General features: G+C 35.5%; 8 protein-coding genes across 16 annotated transcripts; 4 read left to right on the top strand and 4 right to left on the bottom strand.

The window, feature by feature from the left end:
• Positions 1-1,066: 1,066 nt before the first annotated feature.
• AT4G34670 (Ribosomal protein S3Ae) lies at positions 1,067-3,016 on the bottom strand. Its single transcript, NM_119633.4, has 7 exons — positions 2,882-3,016; positions 2,709-2,756; positions 2,513-2,618; positions 2,138-2,275; positions 1,882-2,067; positions 1,589-1,789; positions 1,067-1,492 (listed from the first exon to the last, which is right to left on the bottom strand). The coding sequence occupies exons 1-7, from the start codon at positions 2,890-2,892 to the stop codon at positions 1,394-1,396; spliced, it is 789 nt and encodes a 262-aa protein (NP_195193.1). The 5' UTR covers positions 2,893-3,016; the 3' UTR covers positions 1,067-1,393.
• A 105-nt stretch (positions 3,017-3,121) lies between these two features.
• On the top strand, positions 3,122-6,426 carry AT4G34660 (SH3 domain-containing protein). 3 transcript variants are annotated; one of them, NM_119632.4, is made up of 10 exons: positions 3,122-3,381; positions 3,837-3,950; positions 4,029-4,098; positions 4,208-4,359; positions 4,613-4,714; positions 4,850-5,050; positions 5,141-5,203; positions 5,324-5,476; positions 5,707-5,781; positions 5,905-6,426. In NM_119632.4, the coding sequence occupies exons 1-10, from the start codon at positions 3,322-3,324 to the stop codon at positions 6,019-6,021; spliced, it is 1,107 nt and encodes a 368-aa protein (NP_567969.1). In that variant the 5' UTR covers positions 3,122-3,321; the 3' UTR covers positions 6,022-6,426. The 3 variants fall into 3 exon arrangements, with proteins under 3 accessions (NP_567969.1, NP_001190913.1, NP_001190914.1); NM_001203984.1 differs by having other exon boundaries at positions 3,163-3,381; positions 3,906-3,950; positions 5,905-6,419; NM_001203985.1 differs by lacking the exon at positions 5,324-5,476 and having other exon boundaries at positions 3,163-3,381; positions 5,905-6,419.
• Positions 6,422-9,374, bottom strand: SQS2 (squalene synthase 2). Of its 2 annotated transcripts, NM_119631.3 has the most exons (13): positions 9,045-9,374; positions 8,918-8,960; positions 8,695-8,784; positions 8,532-8,607; positions 8,335-8,404; positions 8,081-8,230; positions 7,875-7,979; positions 7,648-7,794; positions 7,459-7,534; positions 7,241-7,329; positions 7,073-7,164; positions 6,863-6,905; positions 6,422-6,766 (listed from the first exon to the last, which is right to left on the bottom strand). In NM_119631.3, exons 1-13 carry the CDS (start codon positions 9,237-9,239, stop codon positions 6,701-6,703), a joined length of 1,242 nt encoding a protein of 413 aa, NP_195191.2. In that variant the 5' UTR covers positions 9,240-9,374; the 3' UTR covers positions 6,422-6,700. The 2 variants fall into 2 exon arrangements, with proteins under 2 accessions (NP_195191.2, NP_001328690.1); NM_001342298.1 differs by lacking the exons at positions 8,532-8,607; positions 8,695-8,784; positions 8,918-8,960; positions 9,045-9,374 and having other exon boundaries at positions 6,495-6,766; positions 8,335-8,462.
• A 217-nt stretch (positions 9,375-9,591) lies between these two features.
• Positions 9,592-13,427, bottom strand: SQS1 (squalene synthase 1). Of its 2 annotated transcripts, none has more exons than NM_119630.4 (13): positions 12,933-13,427; positions 12,532-12,574; positions 12,293-12,382; positions 12,126-12,201; positions 11,895-11,964; positions 11,471-11,620; positions 11,258-11,362; positions 11,009-11,155; positions 10,758-10,833; positions 10,509-10,597; positions 10,320-10,411; positions 10,111-10,153; positions 9,592-10,017 (listed from the first exon to the last, which is right to left on the bottom strand). In NM_119630.4, the coding sequence occupies exons 1-13, from the start codon at positions 13,125-13,127 to the stop codon at positions 9,961-9,963; spliced, it is 1,233 nt and encodes a 410-aa protein (NP_195190.1). In that variant the 5' UTR covers positions 13,128-13,427; the 3' UTR covers positions 9,592-9,960. The 2 variants fall into 2 exon arrangements, with proteins under 2 accessions (NP_195190.1, NP_001329728.1); NM_001342297.1 differs by lacking the exon at positions 12,933-13,427 and adding an exon at positions 12,666-12,914 and having other exon boundaries at positions 9,690-10,017.
• A 224-nt stretch (positions 13,428-13,651) lies between these two features.
• AT4G34630 (prostatic spermine-binding-like protein) lies at positions 13,652-14,955 on the top strand. The gene has a single exon (NM_119629.3). The coding sequence runs from the start codon at positions 13,924-13,926 to the stop codon at positions 14,521-14,523; it is 600 nt and encodes a 199-aa protein (NP_195189.1). The 5' UTR covers positions 13,652-13,923; the 3' UTR covers positions 14,524-14,955.
• A 436-nt stretch (positions 14,956-15,391) lies between these two features.
• On the top strand, positions 15,392-16,761 carry SSR16 (small subunit ribosomal protein 16). The gene is made up of 3 exons (NM_119628.5): positions 15,392-15,656; positions 15,754-15,799; positions 16,370-16,761. The coding sequence occupies exons 1-3, from the start codon at positions 15,524-15,526 to the stop codon at positions 16,530-16,532; spliced, it is 342 nt and encodes a 113-aa protein (NP_195188.1). The 5' UTR covers positions 15,392-15,523; the 3' UTR covers positions 16,533-16,761.
• Positions 16,762-18,253: 1,492 nt separating this feature from the next.
• Positions 18,254-21,270, top strand: BLH6 (BEL1-like homeodomain 6). Of its 4 annotated transcripts, none has more exons than NM_119627.4 (5): positions 18,254-18,830; positions 19,043-19,768; positions 19,960-20,327; positions 20,404-20,464; positions 20,552-21,270. In NM_119627.4, exons 2-5 carry the CDS (start codon positions 19,118-19,120, stop codon positions 21,068-21,070), a joined length of 1,599 nt encoding a protein of 532 aa, NP_195187.1. In that variant the 5' UTR covers positions 18,254-18,830; positions 19,043-19,117; the 3' UTR covers positions 21,071-21,270. The 4 variants fall into 4 exon arrangements, with proteins under 4 accessions (NP_195187.1, NP_001328814.1, NP_001328815.1 ...); NM_001342296.1 differs by having other exon boundaries at positions 18,582-18,830; positions 19,028-19,768; NM_001125644.1 differs by having other exon boundaries at positions 18,615-18,830; positions 19,067-19,768.
• Positions 21,271-21,387: 117 nt separating this feature from the next.
• On the bottom strand, positions 21,388-22,558 carry AT4G34600 (uncharacterized protein). 2 transcript variants are annotated; one of them, NM_119626.4, is made up of 3 exons: positions 22,252-22,558; positions 21,930-21,976; positions 21,388-21,777 (listed from the first exon to the last, which is right to left on the bottom strand). In NM_119626.4, the coding sequence occupies exons 1-3, from the start codon at positions 22,334-22,336 to the stop codon at positions 21,658-21,660; spliced, it is 252 nt and encodes an 83-aa protein (NP_195186.1). In that variant the 5' UTR covers positions 22,337-22,558; the 3' UTR covers positions 21,388-21,657. The 2 variants fall into 2 exon arrangements, with proteins under 2 accessions (NP_195186.1, NP_001329855.1); NM_001342294.1 differs by having other exon boundaries at positions 21,388-21,976.
• Positions 22,559-24,966: the final 2,408 nt, after the last annotated feature.

Here is a 24,966-nt window from a genome sequence, read left to right as displayed (position 1 = left end):
AGCCAAATCTTTTGAACATTTTATTTTTATTTTTAATAACTATCAAAGTATACTACTTTCCTTCCAATTATGAAATCTTTCCTTTTTAGTATAATTGGTCTTAGTCTTAAAACAAGATTAGGGTTTGGTTTTTTCGAAAGAGTAGTTACGATCACTTAGTTTGGTGGTATATTTTTTTCTGCCAACCTTAGTTTATTGTGTGTGTGGGACTTTATACTCGTGTCGCTATATACACATTGATATGTTTTGAAGATTTTTTATTTTGAAAGTTGGTATATATTCCATTTTAACTTATTTTGATTTTCGTAAAATTAGGGGGAAAACAGAAAAGTTTGAAAAGGGAGCAGGCTGGTGAGGAGTGACGAGAGCGTAATGGGGGAAAAGAGAACGTGTCACATTTTCCTCTTATTCGTCGATTCACGACGCATCATCATCATCACTCTTTCCCTTTTCTTATCTTTTATAAAACATGGAGTAGTTTTTATCATTTTTGACGTCAAGAAAATGGGAGAGAGTTTCAAGTCCTGTAATCAATGCAAGTGGTTTTTGAGTTAATGATTCTTGTATTCGCAATATCTCTAGGCAAAAAAATGTAGAATAATATCTAACCTATTATAAAGTTTTACCTAATAAAACATTAAAAACTTCAATAGATTTACCTAAAATCCAATCTATCATTGTGATGCAAATGTATTGTTCGAATCAATGACATCAAATCGCATATTAGAAATTTAGTTGCTATATTATCACTAAGTAAAATAAATGAGGAAAAAAAAGATATGTATCCAAATGATTTTTTCTTTCACATAAAAATAAGACAAAACGAAAACGAGAGACGAAAAAAAAAGTTAACACAGAACATAATCATTGCGTTTTAACAAAAGCATAATCCATTTGAATACGTAATCATTCATCACGGACCATAGTCAGAATAAAATGTAACAAAATCTCAATGTCTTACCAGGACCTAATAAGTAACAACTGATCATTATTCGAATCAACAAATTATATAACTCAAATTATACAAAAAGAATTGTGTAAGAGATGCGGAAATTGCTAGTTTGTCGAATAATTGAAGAGGTAAATCGGGGTAGTGCAAATTATTTTATTTTATTTCGATTACTTCTTCTCAAAAGTTTTAACCTTTTTACAGTTTGACTTTGATGTAAATCCTAATCTTGTCCATTTAAATATTTGAAGAGAGAGCAAATCCAGATTCCAAAAATGAAAAGAAGAAGTGAAGAACTAAGACATATAATAAAAAAGGTAAAACATGATAAACAATAAAGATCATCCATCAAAAACGAGTCCAAAACCAGTCACACCAATGGCGACATAACATTAGGTTCTTTTTTTTTTTTGCCAGCGAAAAAACAAACAAATCTATAATCCCCTAAGCTCCGATGATTTCTGTTGGCTCCTCAACCATTGTCTCATCAGCTGGCCTGTCTACCTTCACACCAACATCCTCTGCTGTGTAATCTCCATGCACCTAAAGATAAACCAAAACAAAAAGAGTTAGATTTCATTACATCCTTGGAACCAAGACTAGTGCATCAATGATGAAATTAATGTGACTTCAATCTACCTCCATGAGCTTTCCAAGGTCAAACTTGGGAGCCTTTAGGATCTTCACTTTACGGATGAACACATTCTGCAACGGGTAGATGCCCTGTGTTGCCTTCTCAATCTCTCTTCCAATGGCCTCTGGGATGAACTTGGCCACTAGCTCCTTGAGGTCACAAGATGAAGCCTCCTTCACCATAATCTCACTCATCTTTCTGCGGATCTACAAGAATCAAGAAACATTTACAAGGAAAATGTTAATCTTCTGTTTACAGAAAGCCAAATAGTAAGCACATGGTATGATAATGTTGTAACCTGACGGATTTGGCTGGATTGAGCGTAACAGGTACGCTTCACTTGGTTAGCACGTCTCTTTGTGAAGGCGATGCAGAACATCCTCAAGGTGTAGCCGTCTGTGGTTTTCACATCGACATGGGCTTCAATCAAAGTCTGCCACTTCTTCACCAATGACCTTAGCTTGTCGGTTGTGAAATCCATACCCTACAGAGATCACAGATTAAAAACCGCACTCTGTATCAATATGCCAGTAAAGGAGTGGTCTTTATCTTACCCAGAACTGGGTCAACACATTCCTTCCCTGAACATCTTCAGCTCTAAGACGGATCTTCCTGTAGGCATTATCCTCATCATTTTGTAGATCAGCAAGAGAAACCTCAAACACCCTGTGTTTCAGTCCCTCAGAGGCAATCTGTTTAAATTAAGAGATAGCCCAGATAACAAAGTCAGATTTGTCGAAGAGGAACACGCTCTTTTCTATCACAAATGCAATTCCTATTACTTCAATAATGAAAGCCACCAAGAGCAAATGCCCATCTCTACACCTCACATTCAGCAAATGACCTATGCCATGAGATAACTATAGACTCAAAACCTAGAAAGCTCTAACCTTTCTCCAGTATAGTAATAGAAAGACATAAGACATTACCTTGGTACCCTGAGTCCTGGAAACAAGAGTCTTCCCAACATTCCTGTTCGTGAAAGAACCAGGAGCCTTCACGTCATACCAATCCTTCTTGGAGAAGGGATCAACACTGCACCATCCATAACAATTCAATCACGAACACTATATACAGATTACAATTAGAAATCTGAGAATTTTATTCAGGACATAGGTTACTTACGCCTTCTTCTTTCCTCCTTTCCTACCCTTTGAAATCCTCTTGTTCTTCCTATATGATCAAACAAAAACCTTAAATCAGAACATGATATACTCGAAGCTATGATCAAATGAGAGATTCCAATACAGAGACTGGAGAAACAAGCAAGGAATATAGAGATGCGAAGAGAGATTTACCCGACAGCCATGGTTAAGGGTCTTCTAGATGGTGTAGCGACGACGAGCTACAGTGAGGAAGAAGAAGAAGCGGCTTCAACAAGTGAGAGAAAGCCCTAATTCACTGGCTTTTCATTTATATATGTCTAGGGTTTTGCGTCTTTTTAGTTATTTTGAGATGATATAAATTTATAGCTTACTGGATTTTATTTTCAAGCCCAATGGGCTATTATAGAGAGCCCAATATTAACCTTCTTGGTGAAACAGAGACTTTGTCTATCTTTGATTTCTTCGTGTTCGAAAGCAGAGAAATTTGTTCTGAGCTCAACGCCATTTTTGACGATTTCGAATCTCTGTCTTCTCTGAGTTGTTCCAAGTAATCGGAGGGAACTCGTAAAGTGGAAGAATAGGAGAAAGAGAGAAGGAAGAAGATTTGTGAATAGCTCTTGATCTGGTGAAGAATGGATGCAATTAGAAAACAAGCTAGCAGGTTGAGAGAACAAGTTGCGAGACAGCAGCAGGTTAAAGTTCTTAACTTTTGGTTTGCCCATTTGCTTAGATCCCGATTCTGTATCTTTTTTTCTAGATTTTGTTTTTATCTTCTCTTGTGATTCCGTTGAGTCGTTGGTTTCTGGTGAATGAATCAATAATGTGATGATGATAAAGGGGCTAGCTTTTTTTCGGATCGATGGTTTTTGACTTAATGAGTAATTGGATCTGAGTGTGATTAATACGTTGATTCGATGTGAGATTGGGTAAAATTCTGTAGAATTGGAGAAGTTTTTGTCAAAGGGTAATTTAGGATACTTTTATGTGAGAATCCGTTTCAGTTTTGTGAGCTGGGATTTGAAAGATGTTGTAGTGATAGATTAACATATTGGTGCTACATGTTCCAAGTTACCATGAGATTGGGTGTTTGTGTTCTTGAGTTTGAGGTTAATTAGTACACTGACTTAGTTTTTGTGGAATGGTTAAGGCTGTCTTTAAGCAATTTGGAGGAGGGGGATATGGCTCTGGTTTAGCTGATGAAGCAGAACTCAATCAGCATCAGAAGCTAGAAAAGCTTTACATATCCACTCGTGCTGCTAAGGTTGTTTTTCTTAAGCTTTTGACTAGTTTGAAGTTTTGATTACTATTGATTTTGGACTCATTCGTTCTTCGTTTTCAGCATTACCAAAGAGATATTGTTCGTGGTGTGGAAGGTTATATAGTTACAGGGTCAAAACAAGTTGAAATAGGTGATTTTTTTGACCCTTTGAGTTTTAACTTATTGTATTTTTTTATGTCTGTTATAGACTTGAATTGGCTCACAGGCCTGTCTTTCATTTTGCACTCATTTTTCATCAGGTACGAAATTGTCTGAGGATAGCAGGAAATATGGTTCAGAGAATACATGTACGAATGGTAACGTATTAACACGGGCTGCACTGAACTATGGGCGTGCTCGAGCACAAATGGAGAAGGAACGTGGAAATATGTTGAAGGCTCTTGGTACACAGGTTTGTCTTTTTCATCTTCCATCAAAGTGTTAAGCAATAGCACATATCTGTTGCATGCAATATAACTACACAAATAATTACTTTCCTGCCATTGTTAGTGGAATGACTGCCATTTGTGGGAAGATCTATTTCTTTTATCTGGAATAATTTGTTACATACTCTTTAAAAGTCAATTAATGTCATGGTGTTCACTTGGTTCTTTCTTTATTGCGGTTTGGCTACTACAATCATATGTCAATCCTGAATTTGTTAGGTTGCTGAGCCATTACGGGCAATGGTTTTGGGAGCTCCATTGGAGGATGCTAGACATCTTGCTCAACGCTATGACAGAATGCGCCAAGAAGCTGAAGCTCAGGTACGGTGAAAGATAATACCATGAAGCTATTTAATTACCGTTAGTAGAATATGGGTTTTTTCCTCTTCCAAGAACTAGTCATTTTATTATTCGCATGATAGAACTTTACTTATGCGCCTGCTTTAATCCAAACAGGCTACAGAAGTTGCCAGACGCCAAGCAAAGGCGAGAGAGTCTCAAGGTAATCCTGACATCTTGATGAAACTGGAATCTGCTGAAGCAAAACTTCACGACCTAAAATCAAATATGACAATATTGGGGAAAGAAGCTGCTTCTGCTTTAGCTTCCGTTGAAGATCAACAACAGAAATTGACTCTTGAACGACTTCTTTCAATGGTAGTGCGATTGGTTACAAGATCCATTTCTAGGTCAACTTTGATTTACTTACCCATATGTAACAACTGTATTTTTCATTCCTGATCACAGGTTGAATCTGAACGCGCCTACCATCAAAGAGTCCTCCAAATACTTGATCAGCTCGAAGGAGAGGTTGGTGTGCATTAGTTTTACAGCTTTCAGTTTCCTGTGATAATAGTATTCTTGTCGAACAATCAGTTCATCATTATATGAGTCAACTAAGGACAAAATGGAACATTCTTGAACCTACAGATGGTATCTGAGAGGCAACGTATAGAAGCTCCCTCTACTCCCTCAAGCGCAGACAGTATGCCGCCACCTCCATCATATGAGGAAGCTAATGGAGTGTTTGCATCTCAGATGCATGACACGTCAACAGATAGCATGGGTTACTTCTTAGGAGAGGTATGCTTTTCAGTCTTTAATACCTTCCTTTTAGAGTTAAAACTTTGGTTTATATTGGTAGTAAAAGTATCAAAGAGATAATTGGATTATAAGTTCTCCACGTATGAACTGGATGTACATAAACTGTTTTTGATTAGAGAACCAAAAAGACAGGCTACATCTAGATTCCTTTTGGTCCTCATTGATGTGCCATTATAACATATTATTTCCCTTTTTAAAAACGTTTTCAGGTCTTGTTCCCATATCACGGTGTGACAGATGTCGAGCTCAGCTTATCAACTGGTGAATACGTTGTTGTTAGAAAGGTTCGATAGTAAACCAACTCCCACATGAGAAAAACCAACAAAGTCTCCTTTAATTCATATTAACCAATACGGTTATTCAGTAGTGTTTGTTTGATATACCACTTCTCTATTTGTCATTGCCAGGTTACAGGCAGTGGATGGGCCGAAGGTGAATGCAAAGGCAAAGCTGGTTGGTTCCCTTATGGGTACATTGAAAGACGGGAACGAGTTCTTGCTAGCAAAGTGTCCGAAGTTTTCTGAGAATTTGAAGGTAACATTATGGTTCTTTGTTGGTTATGGAATTGAGTTGCTTCTGTAGAAGAGTTGTGTGTTCTGTAGAAGAAAAAGAAAGAAAAGATTCACGGGCTAAAACAGAAGTCCATATGCATGAGGATCAGAGTTGATGCGGGTTTCTGCCATGTTCTGAATCTAATAGTGATGCCACTTGAACAAGAGTTCAGTTTTTAGGTATTATCTTCATATTGGATTTGGATATTTTCTTTGTCATTTGATGTAAACGCCACATCTCTGTTTATCTTCGTATGTGAATACACTTCTTTTCGGGTCTTATTTGTGATTTTTTGTCCAAATTACTTTCATTTGATAACCTTGAAACTTGATGAAGAAGTGATTATTTTTCAAATTTACGCAAATGATCATACGCTTAAGTGTGTTAGTGCATTATTTAAATATCACTCTGCAATTTATCAAACTTAAACTTCAGTAAGAATTCCGGAAAACCAACATTATGAGCATGATGGTTGAATTTATAACTTCATAAAAATGAGAAAACAGAACAACTGAAAAGGAAGAGAGAAAGAACAGAACATTTTGACGGTTGAAGTCGTAGACAATCTTGAATAGACTATCAATTCAAGATTTGATCAAACATTTCAAAAAAGCTAGAAATTATGTTCATGATGACTTCACAAAATCAGAGTCACTTACATTGGTTTGCTTTGAGATATACAACGACTATGGCCAGTAGAAGCACAAACATTACAACCTGCAATTTCAGGAGTAGATTAGAGGAGGAGGATAAGTAACTTAATCCTATATATGAAAGAATTTCTATGGAAGTCTGATACAAATCTGAACTTACAAAGATAGCCTTGGATTGTGTTTCATCGTTAACATAAGATTTTCTGACCAGCATTAAGAAGAAAAAACAGAAAAAGATTCATTAGAACCTCAACCAAAACATATAAGATCATTCTCGTAATAAATGAACATGACAAGATTGGTCAAGTGACTTTGGATCTTCTTTTATTTGATAGAACAACTAGAAGAAACCAAAAAAAAAACAGTCTACCTTTTGTGAAGTCCTCCATTTTCTTTGCAAAATTTCTTGATGGTTTCGAGTCGGTTTAATGTTTTCATAGCATTTGGATCGTTATTGTCAACCTAATATTAAAACACATACAATCTCATCTTCTAGTTACCAACACTATACACAGGAAATGTAGTAACGTATACATACCTTTGTTTGTAGCATGCAAGAAAAATCATAGAACGCACCGTAGACATCATCCATTGTCTTTGTGCGATCAATGACTTTAGCTATTAGACCTACACAATATAATTGTTTGTCAATAAATAATCTTTCACATAGAACATAACTCACAAGTTAATAGCCTTGGGATTCAGATGATGAAATTGTGTCAGATTGAAAACCAATCCCAAGATAAAACATTTTACCTCGTCTCAATCTCACGACACCTCTAAACACTTGTACATTGTTATAGCATAACGCAAGTGTTCCAATCGCCACGATCTAATCCAAATAAACAGAAAATGTCACATCAACATAAACATTTCTCTGGTTGATATTTGAAGCAGAGTAAAATATTAGATTAGAGGGGATGAATTTTGTTTTTTTTCTCTAACCTGAGGGATGGCGCAAGACTGAAATATTGCAGGATCACGCAGTGAAGCCAAGGATTTCAAACAATCTTCAACATGATTCAATGCATTAGTGACCATTTCATTCAAACACTGCACTGCTTTTGTAGCTTTCTCCTCATTTTTGAAGTCCTACATTATTAGAAAGAGTCACATTTGTTTTTTATAATATAAGATCTTCAGATGAGAGCTTGAGAGTGAAGTTTATGTACCTCAAGTTTGTCAACATATTTTCCCCAAATCTCACGAGGCCAAAACATGCGCGACTTTGGTCTCTCATTAATGTCTTCAAGATAATCTTTGATAATGTTTGTTTTCTAGCAAATAAGATATAACATACAAAAGACTTCAAAGATTGCAAAAAACATTTGAGGAAGAAACCTTGTACATGTCAATATTATACCATTGTAATGAATACCTGCAGAAATAAACCTGTAGAATTTGAAATCTGCTTCCAATCTGGAGTCAGTATTTCTAATTCCGAAGCAATGAAGATTTTTGACAAACCTAAACCAACAAGTCCTGCAGCATAATGGCAGTATTCATCATAGTCATCAATTGTTTCTACCTGTCCAATACACAAATAAGTTCAGCTCTTCAGAAGTTTTGATGCTTAACTTCAAAACTGAAAAAAATAAAATCTACATCACAAAGATTCTGTGTATCACAAACCTCCTTGCAAATGAACTTGGCCATTCCTGCACCCATTCTTTTAGTTATATCTTCAATAGCCTCTTGATACCTTTTTTGTATATATAAGTTAGTAAAACAAAACATAAAATTAGTATCACCAAATTCAGTAGATCAATCAATAAATGAGCAAGAACATTTATAAAAAACAGAACAGAATTTGTATATAGCAAATTAACCCTTTTTCAAGTTTCAGAAAAGCTGCAGAAACATGGTGAAATTGGTCCATTAGAAGTTTATACTCTTTTGTACCACCTAAAATTGAATGAAGAGTAATTAAGTTAAAAGAAAAGAATTTCATCTGAAAGGTTAAGATGTGAAAAGTCTCTTCTTATTACTTACATGAAAAATGCCAGTCACCATCGTATATATGACGGTGGAAAGCTATCAGAATTGGAACTTTGATCTCCACTGGTACGCTTGTGTCATCCTCTGTAGTAGCAAAAATATGAGAAGATGATACTAACTTTTTCTATCATCAAGAATTAAAAAACCAAAAGACTTGGAGAAGAAGACTCATCAAATCAAAGGTAATATATGGATACTATAGTTATGAAGCACTAACCAACAGTATCAAGAGCTCGGAGAATCAAGTAGAACACACACACCTAATAAAAACAAAGAAAATGTTTGAAATATTGCTGTAACTAAAAATGTAACATAGCTATATATAGAAAAAAAAAAAAACATACGGCGTTACGAAGCTCGGTGCCAAGTTGTTGAATAACAAGAGAAAAGCTTTTAGAAACTTTGTGAAGAATTGAATAACAGAAAGCTAAGTGTGGCTCAAGTGGAATCTGCTTCTGAGCTTTCGTAATCGCAAGTTTCAACTTCAAGAGCGGATATAACTCATCCGGATGTCTCAAAATCGTACTCAAGCTTCCCATTTTTAGAAACAGAGGAGAAAAAACAGAACTCGTTTGAAACAATGGAGGATTTGTTGGGGAACAAAATGGTAGGCCATGTGCTATAATTCAACAAATATGGCCCTATTAATAAATCAATAGACCCCACGGCCTTTGCATACCTTGCACTTCCACAGAATCGCTATTAGCCTTGCTCTTAAGCTTGCCACGGTGATACATGTTACTGGTCCAACTATGTTCTATTTTTGCATTTAAATTGCTTGCCGCGTGCTACACACTTAACGTTAAAAAGATAAATCTAATCTTGATTCATGTTTTTGTTTTATATACTTTGAAGAGACTTTTTTGCCGACCTAAAAAGAAAGAAGAGATTTCAGTCTTCGATTGTCATTTTTCTTTCTTTCTTATTGCATTTGGATTTTATCTGGTTGTTGTTGGTAAAATTAATCTTAAAACATGCCAAAAGAGAACGAAAGAAGAAACGCAACTAAACAAAGAAAGAACTTTAAACACAAGGAATAAAAATAGATGAACAAATGCACGTTTAGATAACGAAGGTAGTAACTAAAATAGAATCCATGGTTTTAGACTAAACCATGCTTAAACTCTGTTTGTTCTGGAAACAATCTTGCTTAGGATTCAGTGGCGTGAATAAGAATCAACCTAGATTACTTCATCACTCAAATTTGCTCTGAACATCTTGAATGATGGTGATACAATCAGACTCGCTTACATGGATCACTCAGTTTGCTCTGAGATATGCAAAGACTATGGCCAGTAGAATCACAACCATTATAATCTGCATTTTCGGGTAGAATATATAGAATATAAGTTTTATGTATTTTTTTAAAAATGAGATACTTATATGGAAAAGGGAAACTATGTAACTTACAAAGACACTGTTTGGTTGTCCTTTGTCATTAACATAAGATTTTCTGAAAGGAAGAGACACAATGATTCAGCAGAAACCCAACCAGAAAGAAAGATTATGATAATATCATCCTATTCTAGAATACTTGGAAGATTAGTTATAGGTGCTTGTGACCAGTTTCTTAGTGAGAGGATTTAATGCAGCTTTTGGGATTAAATAAAAGACTGTACCTGTTTTGAAGAACTCCAGCGTCTCTGCAGAGTTTCTGAACGGCTTCAAGTCGGTTTAGTGTCTTACTGGCATTTGGATCGTTCTTGTCAACCTATGTCATATATGTCGATAGAAAATTCACATATGATTCTTTTCTTTAAACAGAAACTGAGTGAAAAACTAATCACAAACATGGAACTGATGACTACCTTTGTCTTCAGCATGCAGGAAAAATCATAGAAAGCACCATAGACATCAGCCATTGTCTTTGTACGATCAATGACTTTAGCAGTAAGACCTAAACAATAGATAGTTGTTCAGCGATATTAGCCTTCAGATAATAAGGCTAGCTACTACACGTTCTCAAGCTCGTTGATAATAAAAGATAACGGGTTTTCCTTTCTCATAAATAGAAATTAGGGATTGGCCTACATAATTTCTAAGGCTTAACATCTTACCTCGCCTCAGTTTCACAACGCCTCTGAATACTTGTTCATTGTTATAGCATAATGCAAGTGTTCCAATCGCCATGATCTAATCAAGAAAATACACCCAAGCAAAGCAATATTAACTTCTAAGGCATTCTATATTAGTGCAGACGTAGTTAAAGAGGAGAATACCTAATTCCATATGAAGAGGAAAACAATATAAACAGTTCTCAATGTGAAGTTTAAAGACTTAACAATTATGTGATATTTCGTTCTCTAACCTGAGGGATGGCACAGAACCGAAATATGGAAGGATCACGCAAGGAAACCATGTATTTCAGGCAATCTTCAATATGCATCAACGCATTGGTAACCATTTCATTTAAGCACTGTACGGATTTGTTTGTGTTCTCCTCGTATTTTAAATCCTACATTACAATTTACAAATCACCAAAAAGGCACTGTCAGAAAATAGTCAATATGGGTAACATCAGACCTAAGATGAGAGCTTGAGAGTGGTATGTATGCACCTCAAGCTTGTCAGCATATTTGCCCCAAATCTCGCGAGGCCAAAACATGCGGGATTTTGGTATCTCATTAATGTCCTCAAGATAATCTCTGATAATGTTTGTTTTCTGCAAATAAGACCAGTGTTATAAATCATTCAATGATAGAAATTGTCCGAAATTGCAAAAGATTTGAGGAAGAAGAAACATTGTACACCTCAAAATACATTGTTGTACCTGCAGAAATAAACCCATTGAATTGGAAATCGCCTCCCAATCTGGTGTCAAAACCTCTGATCCTGCAGCGAGGAAGAGTTTCGACAAACCTAAACCAACAAGCCCAGCAACATAGTGGCAGTATTCATCGTAGTCATCAACAGTTTCTACCTGTGTATAATAGTGAAAACTGGATCAACTGGATCGGTAAACAAATGATTTCATTTCTTTACAAAACTTATAAATAAGTTTTGGTACTTTCAATACAATTACTACTTGTCATATCATAGAAGCATCACATGAGGCATTCCAATATTTATGACTTATGAAAAGATTAAGCATGACAGAATTCTAACTGAAACAGAGACCTCAGTCCAGCTCAAGACATTTTGTCACCATAACTCAAAAACAAATCCAACTACGAAAACTGCTCTGTATCACAGACCTCTTGGCAGATAAACTTGGCCATCCCTGCACCCATTCTTCTAGTAATTTCCTCGATAGCCTCTTGATACCTTCATATACAAAAGCATATGTTAAAAATGAGGTAATTAGTATTGTCAGAAAGCAGATAAGAGTATCAACAAATTGAGTAACTCAATAAACGTGAGACAACATGAGCAGAAAAAATCTATAAAGTAGAACAGAAGTGCGTATAGCAAATATTAGAACTAACCCTTTTTCAAGTTCCAAAAAAGCTGCAGAAACATGGTGAAATTGGTCCATTAGAATCTTGTACTCCTTCGTACCACCTAAAGTTGAACAAGTAAAATTTGTCAGTTAGACAGTCAAAGATTAATGGAATGTGAAAGATGAAGATGTTAAGAGACTCTTCAGACTTGCATGAATAATGCCAATCAGTATCGTATATGTGCCGGTGAAAAGCTATCAGGATGGGAACCTTTTCATCAGTTGGTATGCTAGTATCATCCTCTGTCGTACAAAAAATAATATTAGCAGCAGAAGCACGAAGAAGAAAGATGGCTCTAACATAAAAGCATTTCAAAACAGAAATATAGCAGATTTTGGAGAAGCCTCATCGTATCAAGGTAATCTTGAAAGCAAAGTTAAGAGACACTAACCAACAGTATCAAGAGCTCGGAGAACCAAGTAGAACACACACACCTACAAAATGAAAAAAAAAAAAAAATTGAATAAGAAAATGCTGCAAGACTGAACACAGCTACACTGATAGCATGTGATCGAACACACACACCATTTTATATGTGGAAACATATCGAATCATAGTTCACTAAAATACAATCTGCATTTACTGCAGCTCAGAAGAAACTGCAGAATCAATTAATAAGAATCTGCATAACTCATATTGAACTAAGTGGAACACAAACTCTCAAAGCCATCGGATTCTACAGAAGAAACCAATCATCGCCGACGTCAACAATAAATGAGTGTCAGATATCTGGATTCCTCCAAAAATTGAAGACGTTGACCAACACAGAGGCCGAGAGCGAGAAGAACTTACGGCGTTACGGAGCTCGGTGTTGAGTTGCTGAATAACGAGAGAAAAGCTTCGAGAAACCTTGTGGAGCATCGAATAGCAGAAACCCCAGTGTGGCTCAGGAGGGATCTGCTTCTCCGCTTTCTCAATCGCTCGTTTCATCTTCAGGAGCGGATATATGTCATCCGGATATCTCAGCATCGTCCCCAAGCTCCCCATTGTTTCCAGAAAATTTTGATTCAGAAAATGGAGGATTCGTTGACGACGATCTGAGATTCAGAGACCACGAGGGATAAATTGCAGGAACCCTCACCTGCGATGTGGATCGACGCGATTCGGCCAGCGAATATCCTATTTTTTAGTTTTGTTTGTTAATTTATTCATCGATGAAAACAAAGGCTTCTGAATTTTTTTTCTTTCTTTTTTGCCAGTGAGCCAACTCACAAGGATTCACATTTTGTTTGTTTCTTCCTTTTTAATTAAAAACAAAATGTCAGAGCCAATGAAATTGAAAAAGAGCCACGAAACTTAAAGAATATCATCAAATGGAAATGGAGAGTACATTTATTCTTTTTAACTCCCTTTTTCTTATGTGTTAATTAGATTAAAAAAACAGAAAACAGAGAAAATGTGTTTAATATAATCAGAAATTAACAAAATTAGAAAGAAATGATCAAATTATAGATGTTGAAAGGAAAAAAAGGTATATTCTAAAAAAATGGAAGAAAAGGTATCTTTTTAGTTTTTATTATCATAAATGTACGACATCAAATTTACATGTCCACTTATTTATTTACTGGCAAACTTTCTGGCGACGCTGAGGTGGCAAAATAATCCTTACGTGGCAACATATAACTGGTTGTAAATACGTATCTTCAACAGTGTAACTACCAATTAGCACAAGATAACACTCGGTGGTTTGCCTCTATTAATAGGGTAACTTCCTCTGGTTATCAAAAACAAACAGTCTTGAAAAATCAAAGAAGCAACCTCTAAACAACACACAATTTCGAAAATGGCGCAGCGATCTAGGGTTATCACCATGTCTCCTCTCATTCTCGATCAAGAAGTTGATCTCGATCTCTGGGAAGTTGTTAATCCTTCTGATGGCGAGTTCTCCGACGATTCTTTCTCCGTCGATAGTCTTTCCGACGATGACGTCATATCTCTTGACGACGCTTCCTTTGTCGCACCCTCTGTCATTTCTCCGCCGCATGAGATAATTCCTATTGCTGACGGTGGTGATCTCGCCGTGGATCTGGATGGTGATGATGATGTTGGCGATGATGTCGTTCGCGATGAAGTTGATGAGAATGATCTTGGATGGTCTCAGCAGCGGATGATGTTTCTCGGTGGAGGTTCTGGTTATTCTGTTGGAATTACGTACGGAGATAGTGTTAATGACGACGGCGAAGAAGATCGCGAGTACGACGATTCGTATGATCTTGACGAAGAGTTGGTTCCGCGTAGCGTGAGTAAGAAGGTGGGGAGACAAAGGATGAGGAAACTGGGGAAAAGAGCAATCGCCAAGGTCTATGCCTCGAAGATATCTCCGTTTTTGAAGCCTGGTATCGTTCGTGGTAAGCATGGTCTCGGCATGAAATTCAAGTGCTGATTGTGTTGGGATTTCGAAGTTTCACAAGGCGATGGGATGGTTTCTTCAAGAACTCTCGGTAGAATTTCTCAGTTTCTGGGTTTAATTGATGTGTAAATTTGTTAGTTCAATTTCAATTCCTCTTTAGTAGTAAGTAATTCGGATGCTTCTGAAGATCTCATTGTACATGATGGAAATTAAATAACTCGCATTTTAGGATTCATTGTTCATTAACTGATCGCTTTCTTTGATGGCTCTTTAATTTGGTTGATCAGATTGTGATTGTGAATCTTGGGTTAGCAAATTGTAGTGTTGAAATGGAGAAGATGATGAATGGATCATAATAACTCTTGATAGATGAGCTCGTTTAATCTTGTGTGAACCTTAGAATTGAAAACGACAGCTAAACTGTAGCAATGATTTAACAGGAAGAAGGTTTGTGTTTGGTGGTGGTTAATTTGGTTATCTTTGTAGAAGCTTTTGCAATTTTTGTGAATGTTGGTGGTTGTTTGAAAAGTCATACTCGTAGGATGTACGCATCACTCTGAATTTCGACATCTGAGTGGTTGAGACTGGAGATAACTTTATTTTATTTTATTATATCTAACTTGTTGCATGCACTATGGACTTCGTATATCTCTCTACTAACAGTCAAACACCTATACGATAACAAGATGCTGGTGTTCTCAAATTGAACATTTTGAAGCAATTTCTTTTAGGAAGATCCTTAAAGACAGGAAGCTGATTGAATATTTTGGAATTTCTGGATAATCCGAGATTTTAGATAAGTGACTTCTGTATAGCAAATCACGAAAAGAAACGTATAGCAGATCTAATGGGCTTAATGTGAATAAAGAGATAAAATGTAAACTGGCCCAACATGGCCCATCTTATCAATAACGATCGTAACAGAAGAAAGAGAACACAGATAAGGGGAAAAAGCCAAAACCCACCAGCTTAAATAAAAACCTTTACTTATCTTCTTTCTTCTCACTTCTCAGACCTCAATTTCCAAGCAGAGATGACGGTGAAGATAAGGCTCGCGCGTCTTGGTTGTAAACACCGACCCTTCTATCGTGTAGTTGTCGCCGATGAAAAATCGCGCAGGGACGGTAAACAAATCGAGGTGTTAGGCTTTTATGATCCACTCCAAGGTTCGTTATTTCTCCTCTATATACATTTCTCAATTCTCAGTAAAATTGAACACTTCCTAATGTCTCTGCTATCATGAATCTACTTGTACGTCTTCAGGCAAAGAAGATGCGGATAGAGTGAGCCTCAAATTCGACAGAATCAAGTATGTTTTTTTTACTTGTTCTATCATCTTCATATTCCTGTTTGCTTGTATAATTGTGTCAAGTATTTTAGGACACCAGTTAGATGTGAAACTCATGATTGTTTGATAAGACTGAAACACTAAAGAGTCTCTTTCTCGACATTATCCATATGATTGATTATTCCTCATGAATGTGTTTTCTTGTTTGTCTTTTAATCATCTTAATTCATTCTCTTTAGTATTCTGCAAGGTCATAAACTTGTTCTTGCCACAATGATGCTGCCTAATTGCTTAGATTGTGACAAATTGAGATGCTTTCTGTTGATTCTGTGTCCAAAACTCTATTTGCATAAGGCTACAATCCTTAATTCATTTGCTTCTCTCAGTCATGTTTGGTTGTTTCTACACCTAATGCATTTCATCTGGTGCAAGTTTTCTGTGAGGCTTGGTTTTGCTTGTATGATTGATTTGATTAGACTGGTTTAAAAGTCTAAATCCACACAGTTCTTGGTGTCTAACTAAACTTCTTTTTTATTTTGTGCAACTGTTGAAAGAAATTGATTTTCACTCTATGGTACTCGAATAATGCAGGTACTGGTTATCTGTTGGAGCTCAACCAACAGACACAGTGGAAAGCATGCTTTTCAGGGCCGGTTTGATACCACCAAAGCCTATGGTAGTGGTCGGTTCGAAAAATGGGCAGAAGTCTACGAGCCAACATGTTTCACCCATTACAGGTGAAATCTTGAACTAAGAGTGTTGATGCGTTGAGCAAGAAAGAGCCTTTTGTGTCTGTGTGAAAGGAGTTTATGTAATGTTGTTTAAGACTTTTCTGTTTATGTGAAAGGAGTTAATGTAATGTTGTTTAAGACTTTTGCTTTCTATGTGAAAGCAGTTTAATGTTATGTTGGTTAAGACTTTTCTGCAACAGAGTTTGGTGAATTTTTATTCTTTAATATGAGCATGCCTTTTTACATTTAACAATTCTCACTTTAGACTAAATAGGCTTTGGTAAGAGGCCCATATTTTCAAAAATAAGATTCATTCTCAATATCTGGATTGTATGCTAAAAAAAGGAATTAGGCCCATATTTGCTCAAAAAAAAAAAAAAAAAAAGTTATCTGCCTGAATATGATCTTGGACATTAGAACCTCGTTCTTACCTTTTATGTATATCTTTACTTCTACATGGTAGTAGTTATATAATCTCGTTGATCTTGAAATTAGTTCTTATTCTCATATAGGTCTGAAACTCTTATATTGCTTCTCTTCAAAATTTTGTTCCGTCTTTTTGGTTTCAATATCTGCCAAAATGTATTTGTATCGTCTATATGTGTTAAAAACACATGCAAGAGACTAGTAACTAGACAATAATCTATTTCAAACTAAATTGGTCTTCTAATAAAAATGTTATAGTTATGGAAAAAAGGATGTGTCTTTGGGACATTACAGCTCTATTGGGCCAACAAAATCTCTCGCTTCGTATCCCATTAGATTCTCTCTTTCTCTCTCTCTCTCTCTCTTCCTTCAGAGATGTTCATTGTTCGTATTATTACGGCATCTCTGGCTCTGACCCTCTCGCTGCAACATCTGTCCCTATTCAGACAGCTATACCTCTATTTTCATTCTACACCTAATACTTTATATTTCTTCAAAAATCCACCCTGATCAACTTCCTATCACTATCTAAGTCATTCTCATTATCTTTGTGTTGTTGCTCTCAAGTCTCGCCCATGGAACTAACGATTCTCTCAGCCTCTAATCAGTATTGGACCCTAGTCTTAAAGATTATAGTAGTTACCAAGTTAGGACTTAGGACTTAGGATATAGACTTCTGTCAAACAAGAAAGTGAATGCTAAGTTTAGAAGCATTTGAAAGAAAAAGTACTAATCCATAAATATCTACAAGTTGTTTCCAGGAAAAGACAAAACTCAGTGGGGAAAACGAGCACTTATGGTGTTTACAAAATGAAAATAAAAAAGAAGAAAAAGTTGTGTTTGTTATTTTTTGGGACCCTTATTTCTTTAATAGTTGCATAGCCTCTGGACGACCAGAGTCCACGAATGTATAATCAGATACCAAAAAAGTATGAAAGAAATATATAAAGAAAAGGAAGAAGAAACAATCATGGCTTGGCTTACTTAAAAAGTAAAGTAGCTAATACTCTTAATCAAAACTCACATAATAAACATTAGTTATGTGTTTATAATGATAAGTTAATGACCTATTCATCAGAAAAACAAGTTGTGATATATATACTTAATCAAAATTCACCACGATCTACTAATCTGCTAAATTTTTATTGTTTACTTGCAAAATAAACTATATAACTCAACACTTCCGAATTTAAATTTAAATTTAAGATGACTTTATGTCAAGAAGCTAGTAGCATCTTTGATTCTTTGTACTTTTCAACTTAAGTAAAGAAAATAGAAATGTGATTATATGGAGGATATTGATTTAATCAATGTGTAATTAAGAGACAGAGAGTGATAAGGATTGGGATTAAGATTAGGTTTAGGATTGGGAGAAAGATGAAGAGAGAGGGGTTTAGGTCGACCAACTGGTTGTTAAAGATAGAAACTCCTTAACCATACATTTATATAACATTTTCACAATAATTTTCTTCTCTTTACCAAAGACTTGACTCCAGGAATCAATAAGCAAGAAGCAGGAGGTTCAAGCACCAACCAGATTATGGCTTTCTGAAGCAATATCTTCAGAAAACAAAATAAAGTTTTTATTTGATTTTCTTATTACCATATTATATACTATTAAATAAGAAATTCAAAGTTTTTTTTTTCCATTCTTTCTTTCTTCCGGAGGAGGGAGAGTATGATATGGGTCTTTCACGTGTGACATTGATGAGATGATGAATTCAAATTATATCTCATACCAAAAAAAAAACACAACCAAGAGAAAGAGGCGTAACCTTCTGATTTCTTTCTTTTAAGATATCAATAAAATCTTTCACATTTTCTAATTTTTAATTCTTTTCAAGATTTTGTTGTCTCCTTCAACAATCCATCAGAAGTAGCAGTTTGGTTTCCAGGTAATTTACTAATCTTTTTATTTCTATACAATTCTTCTTTTTTTTTTGTTGTCTATGGATTTGGCTTGCATCTCCATAATTGCATGCATAACCATATATTCAAGACATGTTGAAATCTTACATGTTTCTTAGCAATACACTGATTATATGGATCCTGCTCTGTTTCAATTGTTTTTGAATCTGTCTTTAATGTCAAGCATTTCCTCCATAAGGTTAAGTTCTTACGACCTGATCAGAAAACAAGGGACTATGGAACTCAAGTGAGCCAAAAAGAACACTCCATTTCGATGGAGAATTATCCAGAAACACAGTTTATTCCCGGAGATTCAATGATCCAGAATGCTATAGTTTCTTACTCTGAGGAATCAGCCGGTAGAGAAAGAAGAACTGAAGCTAACAATGTCTCAGCCTCACAAGAGAGGCAAGCATTGTCCAGATTTGGGGGAGTTCCACAAATGCAGAACATTGGTCAAGATTTCGGTTCTTGGAGAGATCAAGCGAGTGACAGGAACGGTTTCCAGCTAATGAGCGCGATGGCAGGTGCCACGGGGATTCTTCAGACCGGTCAGGGACTGTCCCTTAGCCTTGGTTCACAGATTCTTCCAGGAATTCATCAGATAAGCCATCAAAATATGGCGCCGAGAGGCAATGAGTATGCAACACAGAGTTTTCCGGGCGGGAATCAGAACTTGGATGTTGTGAGAACAATTCCCAACTCAAAGTATCTTAAGGCGGCTCAACAGCTTCTAGATGAGGCTGTTAATGTAAAGAAAGCTCTAAAGCAGTTTCAGGCAGAGGGAGATAAAAACAATGAGAACCCTCAAGAACCGAATCAGAGCACTCAAGACTCGAGCACGAATCCTCCTGCGGACATCTCTCAGTCGGAGAGACAAGAAATGCAGAGCAAGTTGACAAAACTCTTGTCAATGTTGGATGAGGTAATAACTTGAGACCTAATCTTCTTAATTTGATCATGTGATGGTTACCTTTTATAGGCCTTTTGTTATAATATTTTAAATGCAAAAAAGCATACATTTAAATAAATTGCAGCCATAATGTTGTTACATTTGGTATATATAGGATATGTTGAATATTTAAGAAAATGAGATATTTCTTGATTTTGGTAAAGGTGGATAGAAGATATAAGCAATATTACCAGCAGATGCAGATAGTTGTATCCTCGTTCGATGTGATAGCTGGTTATGGAGCAGCTAAGCCATACACAGCACTCGCCCTTCAAACAATTTCTCGCCATTTTCGTAGCCTAAGGGATGCGATATCCGGACAAATCCTCGTGCTACGTAAATGCCTTGGGGAACAACAAGATGGATCAGATGGGAAAAGAGTTGGGATTATAAGCCGGCTTAAGTACGTTGATCAACATTTAAGACAACAAAGAGGTTTTATGCAACCTCAAGCTTGGAGACCTCAACGCGGTCTACCTGAAAACTCTGTTTTGATTCTCCGTGCTTGGCTCTTTGAGCATTTTCTTCACCCGTAAGTCTCCCTTGAATCTTATCTCCACACATTTTCTTCATAAATAGTGATGATTACTGTTTGAAAACATGAATAGTTACCCAAAGGATTCTGATAAGATCATGCTAGCAAGACAAACGGGCTTGAGCCGCGGTCAGGTAAGGAATGTTTTATTTGAAGATTGTTTCTTTCTCTTCATAGTATAGTTTATTTATTGATTGTTGTGTGTTTTATGTTTGTAAAAGGTTTCAAACTGGTTCATAAATGCACGAGTGCGTTTATGGAAGCCAATGGTGGAGGAGATATACAAGGAGGAATTCACAGAGAATGATTCCAACTCGTCTTCCGAAAATACACCGAAAATGTCTGAGATAGGACCTGTTGCTGCTGATGATGAAGATCGAGCTCGAGAGTTTTCACAAGACCAGACCAAACCGGACCATGGACATGGATATGGCGAGGAAACTCGTGGCATGGTCCAAGGCAGTCATATGGATGGTCGCCGGTTCATGGCAGTTGAGCCTACATATCATGTGGCTGATACGTCAAGATTGGGTCGTGGTGATGTGTCCTTGACTCTAGGGCTTCAAAACTCTCAAGGACAGGACAATGTTGTGGCTATGTCTAGTGAGGCATACAACAACTTTTCCGGGGTGGATATTTACGAGAATGCCATCCCGGGAGATGAAATGGAGTATGTAAACCCCGGAAGTCGCCAGAACCGGATAAATTCTTCACAATTGGTACATGATTTTGTAGCTTGAAGAAGTAAGCAATGGAGAGGAATAAAGCATAGGTGTGATGAACTTATGATCAGTCTCAATTCTGTAGTGGAAGAATGTTGGTCAGAAGAAAAAGTTTTAGAAATATTTGTATAAAGTAAACATTCTTTTGTACAAGAATATAAGTGAGGTTAGGTCATTGGGACCAAACAGAATATGGTAAATGCAATTTGAGATCTGCAAGAGATGGACATTACACTGTAGACTTATTATCTTATCACATCTACGAAACTGCAACGTTCCCAATTCTCTTCTCTTTTTTTTTGTCTGGCACATATACAATCTGTATCCGTTTTCAGAATTAATCGAATATTTCAATATTAATTTTGATCATAAGGATTCTATCAGATAAATTGTAATATTCATCTAATGATGACTATTCACCAAATTTACATTCTGCATGATAGCAAAGAGCACTATCTAATCATTAATTTACTAGAAAACATATCTTGAAACTTATATATATGATTATCATTCAAACTTATTGCAGTGTTAGTATTTAGGTTTACATATATTATACATCTCAGAAAGTCTGGCATCTATATATAGTCGATCGGTGATATGCATGATCAGTTGGGAATAAGCTTGAAAGGAGGTCTCACGAGCTTTGGTTTAGGACTGGAGTGGCCATAGTCTCTTGAATTCATTCTCAGAATTCTCTCATGCTCATGTATTCTTCTTTCTACTACCTGTCCACAAATAGAATGTATTCACCAACGTACAAAATTGTTCTTGAAATCATATAACTACGATCTTGATTATCAATTTGTTCGGTTTTTTACTAAGTAAAGATATACAACGCACGGTAGTTGGCAACTTTTTTTGGAGTTAAAACGAATACCTCGGGATGATCATCTTCTTGGCTATAGATTAAAATGGATGATCGGCCTACAAAAAAGAAAAAAAAAAGAGACTTAAGCTTGTCTATTCTTTATATCCAAGATTAATCAATCCAAATAACACTAACGTAACATACTATGTCGTTAATTTTCTCCTTTAGTCGTCATTAACACACATGTGGAGAGCACAAGCTCTTAATGTTATTATCTTACTTTCTAAAAGACTGATCTCAGTAGGAGGCACATGAAGTTGCAGAGAAAAGCTGCAAACAAAGGAATATAAATATGTAGATAGAGAGAGAGAAAAAAAAGTAAGAAACAAACCTGCAGAACAGAGAGCAAACGCTGAAGCTGAAACTAGAAGAAAGATGATGAAACCTAGTTTCTTCACCAATGGCAACAAACCCATCTTCTTTCTCCTTTCAATTTTTGATGTGCCTTAAGCTGTATCTTGTGTATTTAGATACACGTACCTTATCAAAAAAAAGAGAAGCCAATGCGTTTGGTATATCACTATATATAATCTCTAAAGAAATAACACGATTAAAAGTTAACTAATTTGTTTAGCCAACGTGAATGCTTTAAATAAAAAGCAACAATAAAAACCGGTTTAAATAGAGATTAGCTTGAGTTTCAAAATTAGATTGTATCAATTACAAATAAATAAAAATAGTAAAATACCATAACAACAATTGATTTATCCATCATTTAATTAATGCAAATATCTCTTAATGCTTTTAATTAAAAAAATTGTTCATGGAAATGGTGGGATTGGAGAAAAAGTTGAAAGGAGACTACTTTCCTATTGTTGGCCACAATAAGTCTAAAGAGGTTAGTGACCTGATTATTTAATATGAGTGCCTTCATTATCATAACCCAATTAAATTTACCAAATCATCATAATTATATTGTAGAATCCTTGAAGACTAGGTATTCAATATCGGTCAAAGTTCCATTCCTATTCTCCAATCAAGAGATATCGCTAGCTATAACCAACTGAATAATGTACGATTAGGCCTCTATAAATCTGATAGTGATATACTATATATGATACACTACTTCGTTTAACTCAAATTAATCGATCATAACATACTTACTGAAAGATAGAGTCATAAATTTTTCTCATAATTTTTTGCTAAAAAGTGTTAAACTTAAATGAATTGCTGATTGAGATTATGGAAAAAAGAGAACAAAGTTGTTTAAACTTTGCTTCGATGCACTGATTCGTCACACAATGATAAATTAAATGGATTACTGATTAATTGAGATTATGGAAAGAGAACAAAGTTGTTTGAACTTTGCTTTAATGAACTGATTCGTCACTATAATTAATGTTCGACGTATTATTTTATGGTTGCACATAAAAAGGAGTAAAGATGATGTAGTGGATGATGACCGTACCCTCACGATTCTTAATTTCAGTTTTGTTTGTTTTATTTATTTATTTTTGTTAAAAATTTCAGTTTTGTTTTGTCACTAATTTTTTTAAGGCTGGTATGAGTGCACGTCCTAACAAGAAACCACAACTCATTTAGAAGAAAACCGGCCTAATTAATTTTTTAAATGGAACCAAATTCTGGATTAGAATGTTATAGATAGCATAATTTATCTTGTTAAACACCGCTATATATTTTTCTATTACAAAATGAGAGTCAAGCTGTATATTAATACAAAACAATCATAGTAAACCTGTTGGGCCGGTTAAACTCTTGAATGGGCTTCGTAGTTAGTTAGTACACGTAATAGACATTAGAATCAACAACATACTGTACCATTAACATTTGCCTCGGGCCTATGTTTTAACTTACTTGTGAGGCTTTATAATTGTTTTGTGCTTATTTATAAAAGGTTGGGCTTATATTAAGATGTTGGGCAAAGCTCTCTCGATAGAAACTTGCACCAAAACTTTAAATCCGGTATGAACGTGTGTTGCTGACAAAGTTAATACATGTAGATAAAATCAAAGATTTCTAGACTTCACGGGCTTTTAGGTATCCTTTCGAAGAAGTAGGAATTAGAGTTTGGTGTAGGGTTCTACTCATTTATATGGACTTGTTACTTGTAACATAGAGTTTAGACGAAACCATTCAACTAATACATTATACATGTATGGTTTCTCGACTCTATGTTAGAGTCTAAATACACGAGTGTGTGACTTTCACAATAAAGAGTTTAAACCTTAGAATTGAAATTTCGATTCCGAACTAATTAACAAGAAAATACTTGAACTCGAAGGAAAATTCTGTTTTGAGTATCGTCGGCTATGACTTTTTACTTCCTAGTACATAAATTATAAATTTTCTCAATAAACCATAATACTATTCGAATGAGATTGGTTTCTAAAGGACTCTCTTAGCCGCCCCTGCTTTTCTTGTCTCGTCGTGCAATTCCTTTGGAGCGTTTTGAATATTAATAAGGACTTTTCACATCTATGTTAGTCATTATTTTTTATTTATTTATTTTTATCTTATTTTTTCTTGTCAATAATACTGAAAGATTTCTATTAAGACTACGCATCAAAAGAGTTCATGGAGAAAATGTTGTTTCTAAATTAGGCCTTGAAAATCGGTGGCTTCCAAACCAATAGTTTTTAAAAAAACAATTATATAAATGTGGAGAATCTAACTATCCAGCTACAATAATGGTAACTAAATTTTATGCAGACATTTGAGGTTCGAAGCCTAAGCTACGCTTGGATTCAGGTTTGGAACCTAACATACATAAGTCAAAATAAAAATATAATTAAGTCACGGATCTAAAGGAAATGTGAAATATATGTCTGAATTCTCTGTTTATCAAAAAACATTACTTTAAAGTTTAAAGTTTTGTCATACTCGTCTTTTAATTATGATTTGATTTGTTTACTTTACTAACAAGGAGATGATTATACATAATGACCTTTTTCTCTTAGTTGGCCAGTGCCCAAAAACAAAATTAAAGAAAAAATTGAATAATGAAAGATTAGAATTTTGACCAAAAAAAGAAGAAAAAACTAGTGCTAAAGAATTTCTTGAGCGCAATTGCGTTAAGAAAAATACA

This window comes from Arabidopsis thaliana, chromosome 4 (assembly GCF_000001735.4).
Source record: "Arabidopsis thaliana chromosome 4, partial sequence".
NCBI lineage: Eukaryota > Viridiplantae > Streptophyta > Magnoliopsida > Brassicales > Brassicaceae > Arabidopsis > Arabidopsis thaliana.
This window is presented reverse-complemented; position numbering and strand designations above follow the sequence as displayed.

Excerpts from the sequence above, each read along its gene's own strand:
- AT4G34670 (NM_119633.4), bottom strand. Across the intron at positions 2,276-2,512 it reads CCAGGACTCAGGGTACCAAG|ATTGCCTCTGAGGGACTGAA; the intron begins GTAATGTCTTAT and ends TAATTTAAACAG. Across the intron at positions 1,790-1,881 it reads AATCCAGCCAAATCCGTCAG|ATCCGCAGAAAGATGAGTGA; the intron begins GTTACAACATTA and ends TGATTCTTGTAG.
- AT4G34660 (NM_119632.4), top strand. The coding sequence starts at position 3,322 with ATGGATGCAATTAGAAAACAAGCTAGCAGGTTGAGAGAACAAGTTGCG. Across the intron at positions 3,382-3,836 it reads AAGTTGCGAGACAGCAGCAG|GCTGTCTTTAAGCAATTTGG; the intron begins GTTAAAGTTCTT and ends GGAATGGTTAAG. Across the intron at positions 5,782-5,904 it reads AATACGTTGTTGTTAGAAAG|GTTACAGGCAGTGGATGGGC; the intron begins GTTCGATAGTAA and ends TGTCATTGCCAG.
- SQS2 (NM_119631.3), bottom strand. The coding sequence starts at position 9,239 with ATGGGAAGCTTGAGTACGATTTTGAGACATCCGGATGAGTTATATCCG. Across the intron at positions 8,405-8,531 it reads TTTCTGAAACTTGAAAAAGG|GTATCAAGAGGCTATTGAAG; the intron begins GTTAATTTGCTA and ends TATACAAAAAAG. Across the intron at positions 6,767-6,862 it reads CACAATCCAAGGCTATCTTT|GTTGTAATGTTTGTGCTTCT; the intron begins GTAAGTTCAGAT and ends CTGAAATTGCAG.
- SQS1 (NM_119630.4), bottom strand. The coding sequence starts at position 13,127 with ATGGGGAGCTTGGGGACGATGCTGAGATATCCGGATGACATATATCCG. Across the intron at positions 10,834-11,008 it reads GGTTCTGTGCCATCCCTCAG|ATCATGGCGATTGGAACACT; the intron begins GTTAGAGAACGA and ends TTTCTTGATTAG. Across the intron at positions 10,598-10,757 it reads CGTTGTGAAACTGAGGCGAG|GTCTTACTGCTAAAGTCATT; the intron begins GTAAGATGTTAA and ends TCTATTGTTTAG.
- AT4G34630 (NM_119629.3), top strand. The coding sequence starts at position 13,924 with ATGGCGCAGCGATCTAGGGTTATCACCATGTCTCCTCTCATTCTCGAT.
- SSR16 (NM_119628.5), top strand. The coding sequence starts at position 15,524 with ATGACGGTGAAGATAAGGCTCGCGCGTCTTGGTTGTAAACACCGACCC. Across the intron at positions 15,657-15,753 it reads CTTTTATGATCCACTCCAAG|GCAAAGAAGATGCGGATAGA; the intron begins GTTCGTTATTTC and ends GTACGTCTTCAG. Across the intron at positions 15,800-16,369 it reads CTCAAATTCGACAGAATCAA|GTACTGGTTATCTGTTGGAG; the intron begins GTATGTTTTTTT and ends CGAATAATGCAG.
- BLH6 (NM_119627.4), top strand. The coding sequence starts at position 19,118 with ATGGAGAATTATCCAGAAACACAGTTTATTCCCGGAGATTCAATGATC. Across the intron at positions 20,328-20,403 it reads TTTGAGCATTTTCTTCACCC|TTACCCAAAGGATTCTGATA; the intron begins GTAAGTCTCCCT and ends AAACATGAATAG. Across the intron at positions 20,465-20,551 it reads CGGGCTTGAGCCGCGGTCAG|GTTTCAAACTGGTTCATAAA; the intron begins GTAAGGAATGTT and ends TGTTTGTAAAAG.
- AT4G34600 (NM_119626.4), bottom strand. The coding sequence starts at position 22,336 with ATGGGTTTGTTGCCATTGGTGAAGAAACTAGGTTTCATCATCTTTCTT. Across the intron at positions 21,977-22,251 it reads GTTTGCTCTCTGTTCTGCAG|GCCGATCATCCATTTTAATC; the intron begins GTTTGTTTCTTA and ends TCTTTTTTGTAG. Across the intron at positions 21,778-21,929 it reads AAGAAGATGATCATCCCGAG|GTAGTAGAAAGAAGAATACA; the intron begins GTATTCGTTTTA and ends ATTTGTGGACAG.